Source organism: Strongylocentrotus purpuratus, unplaced genomic scaffold (genome assembly GCF_000002235.5).
Source record: "Strongylocentrotus purpuratus isolate Spur 01 unplaced genomic scaffold, Spur_5.0 spur5_scaffold_20, whole genome shotgun sequence".
Lineage (NCBI taxonomy): Eukaryota > Metazoa > Echinodermata > Echinoidea > Camarodonta > Strongylocentrotidae > Strongylocentrotus > Strongylocentrotus purpuratus.
In genome coordinates this window covers 35,895,861-35,908,330 of record NW_022145606.1, presented here as the reverse complement: position 1 = coordinate 35,908,330, position 12,470 = coordinate 35,895,861, and the positions used below count along the sequence as shown (strand labels likewise).

At 37.3% G+C, this 12,470-nt stretch overlaps 1 protein-coding gene across 1 annotated transcript; it reads right to left on the bottom strand.

The window, feature by feature from the left end:
• Positions 1–11,098: 11,098 nt before the first annotated feature.
• Positions 11,099–12,197, bottom strand: LOC105446335. Its single transcript, XM_030993899.1, has 3 exons — positions 12,018–12,197; positions 11,587–11,755; positions 11,099–11,361 (listed from the first exon to the last, which is right to left on the bottom strand). Exons 1-3 carry the CDS (start codon positions 12,156–12,158, stop codon positions 11,099–11,101), a joined length of 573 nt encoding a protein of 190 aa, XP_030849759.1. The 5' UTR covers positions 12,159–12,197.
• Between the last annotated feature and the right edge of the window lie 273 nt (positions 12,198–12,470).

Sequence of the window (12,470 nt, the reverse complement as noted above, 5' to 3'; positions counted from 1 at the left end):
ATTGGTGTGTACCTCAAGGTCCCGGAGTCATCAAAATGATAAGAAATTTGGCCCAGTCCTGGTAAAAAGTTACAAATACTGTACACAGAAAGATGTATATGGGACTACACAAACATGTGCCATAAAAATGTGGTCCTCATTTTTAAGCCATTACATGTCAAGGCATTTGAAGAGCCATGCTTTTCAGGGAACATTTTTTTATTATGTTGCCTAAATGTGTTCTTAATAAAATAAAAGATAAGGTTAATGATAAAGGTGAGTTCTGGTCATCCGATTGCATTGTGAAAGAAAAGGTGTGGAATGGGTCAGAAAAAGTTGATCATGTAGCATGTAAGTATTGGTGTGTACTGCAAAGTTTTGGAGTCATCAAAATCATAATAAATTTGGCCCAGTCTTGGTAAAGTAACAAGCACGTACACAGAAAGATGTATATGGGACTACACAAATGGTGTCGGGGCTACTGACATTGATATCATTATCTTTCTATGCTCATTACTCAGCCAGTATACATTTTCTACCAGAATTGTTTGGCAAATGACATTTATTTGTAATCTTGAACATTTAGTGTAATTTTCGTTTGATTCTGTGAGAATGATTTTTTTTTTTTTTTTTTACCAGAACTCACCTTTATCTTTAAATTAGAGCCCATTTAATAATTTTTTTTAATGCAAAAAGGGGTCATATTTTGTAGAAAATGTTCAATTACAAATACAATGAAAACACCATCGGCCCACAAAATCTCAGAAACCTCACTGATTCCTTATAAATCATACTCAAATTTACTGTCAAAATATTCAATATCATTACAAATTACTGCACAATAAGGGTGTCAGAGTGGCTAAAAACCAGGAGCTCCAAGAGGACTCCGCTCCCTGGACCCCACCTAGAATGGCTCACTCGCTTCGCTCGGTTCAAACGCTGGCTACGTGTGCTTAACAAAAATCTCCCTGATCACAGCTCTGTAAAAGGAGGATATGAATAATAATCATAACAACAACAACAACAACAATTGTTATAATAATACTAATATGAATAACAGTGATACCAATAATAAAAATAACAATAATAATAATAAAAATAATACAAATCATCATCATAATGATGATTATAATGTTAGTTATAATAATGATAATGATACTATTATGAAAAAAATAAAGATGATTTAAACAAAATATTATTACAAAATATTTTTAGTTGTAGTAATGGTAGTAATAATAGGATTATTATTGTTATTACAATCATTATTTTTTATTAGCAGTAGTATTAGTCAGGGTTGGGCGGTAAATACCGGTGGCGGTAATTACCGGCGGTACATATCGGTAAATACCGTCCGGTAAATAAGATGGGCGTCCGGTTAATATGTAAAAAACAGGAAATATGATTTTAATTCTCTAGTTCCTGTCTTAGCTATCAAGAGCATGGGGCTGGCATAAAACAATACCCGTACTTACAATCAAAAACTTAAACCAATCTTTATAATCAACCTAAGTTAAATCACTAACTACTTTATATTTCTTTGAGTTGTAAGTGTAAGCTCTGGTCAAACCTGTCTATTAAAGCCACCCAAGGGAACAAAAAAAGTGGCCACTATGGGCAGATGACCTTTCTATACAAATCAAACCTTTTTTCTTCCTAGCTCTGATCGCCTGAAATCGATAAATCATTTCTTATTACCGGCTCCGGCTTCTCTTGCAGTTTAGATTCTTGTATACTCAGTGGTAATTTCCCAATGGTTGTGGGATGGGACCAGGATTCAACCAGTTCTATACCTATAACATCAGACAATGAAAACAAGGAAGAGGTAGAATTTACAAATATGAAAGGAATTTGTTTGACATGCATGACATTAAACAGAGAGAAAATACCTCGTAGATATTTTTCTTCTTCACAGACTTGACTCGGTTTTGTGTTACAAGAATATGCTGAAACCTTGACCCTATCTAGCCTGGGGGGGGGGGGAGCTCTAGAAGCGCCCCCTCTACATTTTTCGCGATAATTTGTTAACGCCAAAGAATCTTGCGCTAAAATGTTATGATTTTTTTCCTTCAAGTCTTTCGCATCTTTTGATATAAATTTTTCGAAAATCGGACATACCATTACAAAGTTACGTGACCTTTTGTCTTTGCATGTCAGCCCGAAAATTGGTGTACAAAACATATGGAAATCTAGTTTTTCCAAAAAGAAGATAAAACATTGGTTATTTGGTCTTGTTTATAGTTTAGGTGTTTTTTGGGGGGATCATAATAACCTGGCTCTTCTAATTTTTATTGTTGTATTATTATCCCAAATGGAGTAAAGAATATATGTAATGACAACTAATGTTTTGGCACCTAAAGGGCAATACAACATTTTGTTGTTGTTAGGCCTTATGGATTTGACAAACAAAATAACAATTTTGTGTCAGACTATGCTCTCTTTTAGGCTACCTATACAGACATACATGTTGTATACAGTATACACATGAACTATGTACATGTATGGTAGAAAACTAATACAAGCTGAACAACATGAACACTGCACATACAGGTTGTATATATACAAGCTGTATAACATGAACAGTGCAAAATACACGATATATTTCTGGTTTCTCAGAACAAAACTTCCATGCTCTACAGTGTAGGTGGGCTACTTTTTTGCTATTAAAGCCTCCAATGTTTTTCATCAGATTTCTCCAAATTTAAATGAAAAGCAAGATACTTGCAAAACTTAATGGATGTGAAGTATTATTATCCCATTAAGTAGAGGTATATCTACCCCGTAACAATTCCTTTATATGTCTGACCTGGTTCATAACTCCCAACATCAGACATACAATACACTGTACGTAACCCTATAAAGGGATTTGTGTGTGTGGGTGTGTGTGAATGTACATGTCTGTAACAGTAAATGACCTCCAGATTTGTTAATCTTTTTTTTTTTATATGAGTGAATAACAATTGAATTCTGATTTATGTTTAATTATGTTTATGTATTAGCAATTAATATTAAAAACGTTTATTTATTTTGTTCAATTGTATGTTATTCTTGTTTGTATTACATTTGGAGGAATAAAACGAAATTGCTAAAAAAAATAAAAAATAAATAAAGGTTGTGTGCGTGTGTGCATGCAGTGAGGGTGTTTTTTTACGTACATGTCTTATTGTAATGTCCCCAGTGTAAAAAAAAAAACTTTTCTGTTTCCAGGAGCTCTTGATTTTTTCTGTTTTTGTGTGGTAAAAGTTTGATTTTAATCACTGCAATATTTTAAGACCATCTCCGAACTGAAAAATGAAATGGATGAATTATATATCAACAGAAAGCTTATAAGCCATCGATTACAATAATATAAATTATATGCAATTTGTCTTTCAGAGGAGTATCAGCTCTCTGAAAACTCAATCTAAAGCTTTGAAAATAAGAAATTGTCGACCTAAAAACTTGCTATCGACTTCATGACATCATCTTATGTGGAGTACGCATATTCACAATGACTTTACACTGATTAAGCACGGCTCATCGCCTCAGCTTTATACAGTGTAGGTGAACTGATGGGGTCCACATGTTATGTCGCCACTTTAACTTTTGAAAATTTGACCCCTGTTGACCCATAATTTTGAGGGGTGCGGACAATAAGGATTTAATTTGCTTTTGTGCAATAATAAAAAGGGAAATACTTTTCATTCTTTAGTATTTGTATTGTATTTGTATTTTACATTCATTAAATTTTCCATTAGCATCATCAGATAGGGTCTTGAAGTATTTTGGTACATTACCAGTGAATCTCTCATCTTGGCCATCCTGTGGTATTTGCCAAATGGTTGTGGGACTGGACCTGGATTCAACCAGTTCTATACCTATATAACATCAGACAATGAAAAAAAAAGGAAGAGGTAGAATTTACAAATATGAAAGGAATTTGTTTGATTTAAGAGGCTATGCATGACATTAAACAGTGAGAAAATTCCTCGTAGATATTTGTTTTCTTCACAGACTTGACTCGGTTTTGTGTTTAAAGTAGCCACACGAAGAATCATAAGTGTTTTGAATTGATGCAAAACTCATATCATTGCGAAGGGGAAGCCTTGTCGATCAAATACAACAACTCTTCTCTTCAAAATATGTTTGGGGCCCGCAGTAATCAAATCTCAAAAATGTTAGTTTTGAGATCCAGATTTTCTGCCTTCAGCGGTCCTTTGTAGAGCGTCAATATTTGTGACGTCACATACGGGACACGGCTGGCTAGCTATGGACTGCTACACGGCACCGAGCTGTTTGTCCAGTGTGTGACGTCACTATTCAGAGCTCGCTACGCTTGTGTGTTTGGCTTACGTTCAGGGGCGTTCGAGGGTCTAAGAATGGTCTTGAAAAATTGCATTTTACGCCTTTCCATGATATCTATATGATTTCTCAGCAAATTATTCGTGTCTTTTTTAAGAGAAAATCTTTCCATCCATATGTAATTTGTTATACTTATGAGTTGTTAGTTAATTTTCTTTGTGTAGCTCCTTTAAAACAAGAATATGCTAAAACATTGACCCTATCTAGCCCCGGGAAGGGGGGGGGGGGGCTCTAGAAATCCCCTCTACATTTTTCGCGATATTTTGGTGACGCCAAAGAATCTTGCGCTGAAATTTTATGAATTTTTTCTTTCGAGTCTTGCGCATCTTTTGAAATAAATCTTTCGAAAATCGGAACTATCATTACAAAGTCACGTGACCTTTTGTCTTTGCATGTCATCCCGAAAATCGTTCATTGTGATTTGTGTACAAAACATATGGAAATCTAATTTTCCAAACAAAAGTGATAAAACATTGGTTATTTGGTCTTGTATATAGTTTAGGTGTTTGTTTTGGGGTTCAGAATAACCTGGCTCTTCCAATTTGTTTTGTTGTATTATTATCCGAAATGGTTTAAAGAATATATGTAATGAAAAAATAATGTTTAAATATGAAGAATATATGACTTATGGGTAAAAAAGTGAATTGTATTACCTCATTTGCACACATTACCATAAATATGCAAATTAGTACATTTTTTCACAAAATAAAAAAATTACCAAAATAATCTATACACTCCACTTGACATGTATGCAAATTTTCGCGGGGATCGGTCGGTCAACGGGTGATAGCACTAAAAAAAAAAAAAAAAAAAAAATTGTTTTCCCTTCAACCGTCCCCCCCCCCCCTTGCTTAAAAAAAAAAGGATTCGGGAGAAAAGAAATGGCATCTAAAACATTCTCACCCTTTTGAGTAACAATATTGGGAAAAATTAGGCAAAATAAGGGGAAAAAAAAAAAGAAAATAGGGAGAAAAAAAATCGGGAAAAAATAATAAAAATCGGGGAACTAATTTAAATCGGGTAATTATCAGATCATATGGAGGCCTTAGAAGCCCCCCCCCCCCCCCTGGGCTATGCAGTTTCAAAATAGCCCGGGCTAGATAGGGTTAATTGAGAAACAATACATTCTGCAAGTAAGGCTATAATTGGGTTGTGTTGAGAAACCCTTTAAGATTACGATAATATCATATGCCATTTTAGTGTCATATTGAGGAGTATCAGCTCTCTGAAAACTCAATCTACAGCTTTAAAAATCAGAAGTTTTCGACCTAAAAACTTGCTATCGACTTGATGACATCATCTTATGTGGAGTACGCATATTCACAATGACTTTACACTAATTAAGTACGGCTCATCGCCTCAGCTTTATATAGTGTAGGTGAACTGATGGAGTCCACATGTTATGTCGCCACTGTAATTATGCAAATTTGACCCCTGTTGACCCGTAATTTTGAGGGGTGTGGACAATAAGGTTTTAATTACCTTTTGTGCAATAATAAAAAGGGAGATACTTTTTATTCCTTTATAATTGTACTCTACATTTATTAAATTCTCCATTTACATCAAGTTGTATTTTCATCAGTAGGGGGATTGAAGTATTTTGGTACATTACCGGTGAATCTCTCATCTTGGCCATCCTGTGGTATATGCCCAATGGTTATGGAACTGGACCTGGATTCAACCAGTTCTATACCTATAATATCAGACATTGAACAAAAAAGGTGAGGTAAAATTAGAAAATATGAAAGGATTTGTTTGACTTAAGAGGCTAAGCATATCATCAAACTGTGAAAAGTGAGCAAATATTAGTTTCATTTTTGGATGAAAATGAATGTAAACATGTACTTGTCATTCACCGTACAAAGCACATTAGTCTAAAAAGCCTTGAGTTAATTCTTGAATTCCATTAGCATACCTTGATTTTCATATTCAGCCCTGAGGTCCCAAAGAATATCGTTTCGGCCAATTTCCGCCAAACTCTCCTTCAGCAGCTCCACGTTACATCCACCTTCTCGACACTCCCAATTACGCAGGAGAAGTTTAACGGATGACTGATCTGTTTTCAACCCGTCACACTCCAATTTCTGAAATAAAAGCACAGTAAAGTTGTAAAGATACTTCATCTCTGTGCCATGTTTCATTTTTTTCGTCAATCCATGGCAAAGACCCCGGATATGAGGGGGGGGGGGGGGGATGAGGTTGAGGGGGGAAGGGGGGGGGGTTGCAGGGAGAGCAGGGGGATCCATCTCCTTTTGCTCATAGAGTACCAAAATAACCCAGTCTTTTTTAGGATTAAGATAATTCAAAAGTATTTTTTGGTCGACACCCAGTAAACGCAATACTTACTTCAACATCCATAGAGGTGAAGTCTAATTGTTTAGCTAACTGCCTCCATGATACTAAACCACCGGCCAGACGACGATCAAAGAAGTCTAGCACCTTGACCTTCAGGTATCTTCCCTCACTCTCTTCCCTTGGCGCAGTCATGGTTGCTTTTATACTATTAGAGACTAAATGAGCACCACTAGTATTTCCTGTAACAAAAATAATCATGAAATCATTCAGCCCACATCTATTTCCTCAACCATGAAATTGAGGAAAATCTAGTTTCGTAGACCTCACGCATCGTAGGAATTGCCTGAAATGTGATTCCGGCGTTGATTTTGTTAGTTAAATTGCAAAGGAAAGACTCATTGATGTTAGATCTACATGTAATAATATGGATATTTATAGAGCGCCGGTATCCACCAGGCTCTGACGCTCATTGATCTGGGAGAGGAGAGAACCCCTTCCTTGAGTAGGAAGCATTTGCAACTTTAGAACCACATTAGGCGCATTTCCAGGCACTTCATGGAGTAATATGACGTAAAATTGATTTATCCTACCCCCTCGAAGAGTAAGGATCTTTTGCAACTTGAGAACCACATTTGGCGCATAATGTCAACCGGGACTTCCTGGAAAAAAGCGCGGTCTTCTGATTGGTAAGCTCTGAAGTAAGAGGAAAGTGATATGGCTTTGCGTATATGGATTGTATGTGTGAATGTGTGTGTGTGTGTGTGTGTGGGGGGGGGGGGGGTGGGCAGTGTCGGCTCTAATTTTTCGACAAGTTATACACAAAAATGACCGCATAAAAAGGGCCCAATTTAGGGTACGCATATGCATGATATGCATGTTCCCTCCGTTTGAAAACAACCCCTAAGTCCGGTGTGTAAAACGGGCTTTTGTGTTCTACGAGCCGGACTTATTTGGTGCGTGAAAAGTATCCCGTTACCGGACATTTTGGTAACACGCATGGTATCCCTCCGATCACGGAGCGGGGGGGGGGGGGGCAAAAGGTCCTCACAATGTCAAATTTGCCAATAAGTATGAGGGGCTCGTGTTTCATGAAAGGTGGAAATAAAAAAAAAGTTGTCGTCAAGCAGTATTGACCATATAAGGCTCCTAAGTGGTACAATAAATCAGTGTATTTAATATCTTTAGCGCAGTATTGTACCCGGATGACAAATCAATATTGTTTTCGATCGAAAATCAACAACACTTTCGCTGGTACCCGGTCACTGCACCCAATGCATTTACCGATCGAGGCAAGTCTAATTTTGCTATTTCGCTAGTCAGCCTGATATAGATAATAATACATATATTGCATGGCCCTGTTATTGTGGGATACTCAAGCAATATATTCTTGTATTACACTAAAAGCCATCCAATATTATAATATAATATTTTGTACTAATGCATTCGCATTTAGATGATTGCAAAGATCATGAAAATATGATACTAGAAGATCAAAGAAAGTCAACACAAAGTCGCTCACACATGTGCGAGGTTACACTTAGATACAGGGGTTGTAACATATGAAACCCACATGAAATGATACCACCGGGATTTGATTTTTTTTTTATCGTAAGAATCTGAAAGATTTTGTATGTGTGTCGAGATATTGAGAAATTGGTGGATTTTCAGGGAGTCTCCCGACAAATCCGGGAGGGTTGGCAGCTCTGTTATTACTATTAAACTTATCATTGCAGTTCTTGTTGTTATTATCATCATTATTATCATCATCATCATCACCATCATTTATACTATTAAAGGCATCGTTTAACAATGTTAAATCTGAGATGCATGGCCCTACGTGTTATCAGTGTCTTTGATATGGTGTAATATTGAAGCTCTATAAAATTGTGCTTAAAAATGATCATGTGCCTCAAAAAATAAAAACCTTTGAGTTTTACCAAACTCTTTTCCCCCAATAGACTGTAGTGTTATAAAAACTGTTAGGAAACGGAAAATTTGATTTCGATTTCCAATCATAAATATCTTGATAATCAGACATGCGACCGGCTTGTAAAAGTCATGGGGTTCCTGACTGACCTAAAGGTTTATAATTATCATTGCAGCATAAGCTAAATCCACGATTTCGTTTCAAAATCTAAGACAATTTTACCGAGTCCCTTTAATGATAAATGCTTACCAGAGCATGCCCCTCCATGTCCTGTTTCATCACGAACACTATGAGGCTCTGAACGTATCGACCCTAAGTCCCCATGATTTTGATATGTCTCGATTTCTCTCGGTTTTTCTAGAGAAATACACTCAGTTTGGTCGGGGAGAATTTGGCGAGGTTCCTCTGATAATTGCTGTGGAAAAAAAAATCAAGATGATAAAACGGGTGAAATACAAAAAAGTCATGTCAATGGACATACATGTTGTAATATTTACACATACTGTAGATGTATGGTAGAAAATGTATACAAGCTGTATAAAATGAACAGTGCACATTAACACTGGTAAAAAAAAAAATGATGTCAGCTTGACCACGGCTGTCGGGTTTAGCCAAAGCCCCCCCCCCCAAAAAAAAAGGAACAAAAAAGAAAGAAAAAAAAGAAAAGAGAAACATTCCACAAAGCTGGGTCACTTTCACTCCTTCCAGCCAATGAACCAAAATTTGTCAGTAGGAAGTTTTGACAACACAAAAAATGTATTTGGTATTATTAAATCGGAAGGGGGTGTTTAATTTCCTCTATGTACACAAAACACTGAAAGGGAATCCAACCTTTAATGATAGCAAACAACTCTAAAAGAAAACAGACTGGTGAACGTTTGAACTAACTTGGACAAAAATTCAGAAAGTTATGAATAATAATAATAATAATAATAGTGGGTTCTTGTATAGCGCTCATGTCAGTCAGATTTGACCCTCCTGGCGCTCCCGATTATTACCCTGGCTTTAGCACGGCTGCCATACGGCGCTCTAGCATATCAAGGAATGAATTCCTACCAGGTACCCAGTTACTTCACCTGGGTGGAGTGTGGCAAATGTAGATCAATGTCTTGCCAAAGGACATTAGTGCGGCGGCGGGACTCGAACCGCGAACTTTGTGATCGACAGTCCGGCGACGTATCCACTCGACCACAACACCTCTACTATTTGAAAGTTGTAAATAATATAATGTACATACGGAAACTCCAAATTGGCTGAATCGGCAATGCCACTGCGATGTAGAGCCGGACAACTTTCCAATTTGTTCCCAAACACAAAATGACTTAAATGTCCATGAAAGAGGATCCATAAAGGTAGAAGGCAGTTGGGAGAACAAAAGAAACAAACGGGAGAGTTGTCTACTAAAGCCCCACTGCACGACTTATAGCTACTTGCGCCCTCTATAGCAAACCATGCCGGTGACCATTGGTCCCCCACGATCCTCTTTTTCTTGTTAATTGAGAGCTGAGTTGATGAGATAACCACATGTAATGTGACCTTGCAGGATGGTCTAATCACTCCTTTACACTAGTACAGATGGGCTTTAATACATGACAATCCACTGACAAAAATGCCATCTTGAGATTCGCATAGCCATATAGTGATCTCATATTTCAAACATTCATAACTCTCTGATTATTAGTCTGTTCTATTGAAAACTTTCGCCATTCAGTTTCTCTTATTTTTCTGCTTTCATAGAAAGAACTTATCACAAGGGTTGGATTGCCCTATGACTTACTTTCTCCTTTACCAGACCCCAAACTTCTCTTTAAATGCCCATATAAAACATGGTGGGGAGCTAAGCTTGGAATTCAACTGGCTATATACAAACCGAGTCTGAGCTCATAGACTACACCCCTAACATGTACCTCCCATGTTAATAGAGTACCGAAGCTGTGACATCATAAAAATGTATTTTTTGAATTTCTCAATTTTTTCTTCATTTTCCGAAAGAGCATAAAAATGATGAACCACAGCAATATAACACTGAGTTCCTATAGGAAATCTATTTATTCAGATGGTAATATATCAGCCAATACTCGACATTTGGACATTATTTTGGATGCTCTTTCGGAAAATGAAGAAAAAATTTGAGAAATGCCAAATATAGATTTTTGATGACGTCACACTTCACTACTCTATGCAAAGGGAAATATGAACAAAACAAAATCACTGTGTGTAGTTGTGGCAAACTGGCAAAGGACTTTGGACCTTGTCTTGACAATAAAACTTTACAAATATTGACTAAAAAAATAATGACATTGTATACACAGCTCTGCCTACGCATAAGGCAGACTCTGTTTGTATATAGCCAATTGAATTCCAAGTTTATACTGCCATGTTTTATGTAAGTGTAAAATCTGGTCAAACCTGTCTACTGAGGCCACCCAAGGGAACAAAAAAGTGGCCACTATGGGCAGATGGCTTTTCTAGAGGGATAACACATGGGGATAACCACTTTAGACCAATGGCCTTTATATGGAGGTAGCAACTATTGCATGTTTAATATTGTAAATAAAATCAGCTTACCGCTCTTGTTGACTTCCTAAAATTCTTTGGACTGTTTGATCCTGGAGTGCTGTCCATGGAGCCGCCACCCCAGCTCTGATCGCCTGAAGTAGATAAATCCGTTCTTATTACCGGCTCCGGATCCAATTTTCTCTTCTCTTGCAGCTGAAAATCTCGTACATTGTACCCTTTTCCGACAAGTAGAACTTCTCCATCACCAAGTGGTATTCGACCAATGGTTCTGGGATAGGACCTGGATTCAACCAATTCTATACCTATAATATCAGACATTGAAGAAAAAAAGGAAGAGGTAGAATTTACAAATATGAAAGGAATTTGTTTGACTTAAGAGGCTACGCATGACATCAAATGGTGAAAAGTTAGCAAATATTAGTTTCATTTTGGGATGAAATGAATGTAAACATGTAATTGTCATTCACCGTACAAAGCACATTGGTCTAAAAATGCCTTGAGTTAATTCTTAAATTCTATTAGCATACCTTGATTTTCATATTCAGCCCTGAGGTCCCAAAGAATATCGTTTCGGCCAATTTCCGCCAAGCTCTTCTTGAGTAGCTCCACGTTGCATCCACCTTCTCGACACTCCCAATTACGCAGGAGAAGTTTAACAGATGACTGGTCTATTTTCAACCCGTCAGACTCCAATTTCTGAAATAAAAGCACAGTAACAAGTAGTAAAGATACTTCATCTCTGTGCCATGTTTCAATTGTTTTCGTCAATCCATGGCAAAGACCCCGGATATGGGGGGGGGGGGATGAGGTTGATGGGGGCAGGGGGGGGGGGGTTTCAGGGAGAGCAGGGGGATCCAACTCCTTGTGCTCATACAGTACCAAAATAACCCAGTCTTTTTTAGGATTAAGATTATTAAAAAGTATTTTTTTGTCGACACCCAGTAAACGCAATACTTACTTCAACATCCATAGAGGTGAAGTCTAATTGTTTACCTAACTGCCTCCATGATACTAAACCACCGGCCAGACGACGATCAAAGAAGTCGAGAACCTTGACCTTCAGGTATCTTCCCTCACTCTCTTCCCTTGGTGCAGTCATGGTGCCTGTGCTTTCAGAGACTCAATGAGCACCACAAGCATTTCCTGTAACAAAAATAATCATGAAATCATTCAGCTCTCATATATTTCCTCAACTATGAAATTTAGGAAAGTTCTAGTTTTTAATACCTGCCGTAGACCTTACGCATCGTAGGAATTGCCTGAAATGTGATACCGGCGTTGATTTTGTTAGTTAAATTGCAAAGGAAAGACTTATTGATGTTAGATCTACATGCAATAATATGGATATTTATATAGCGCCGGTATCCGCCAGGCTCTAACGCTCATGGCGCTGTACATAATTATTACAACC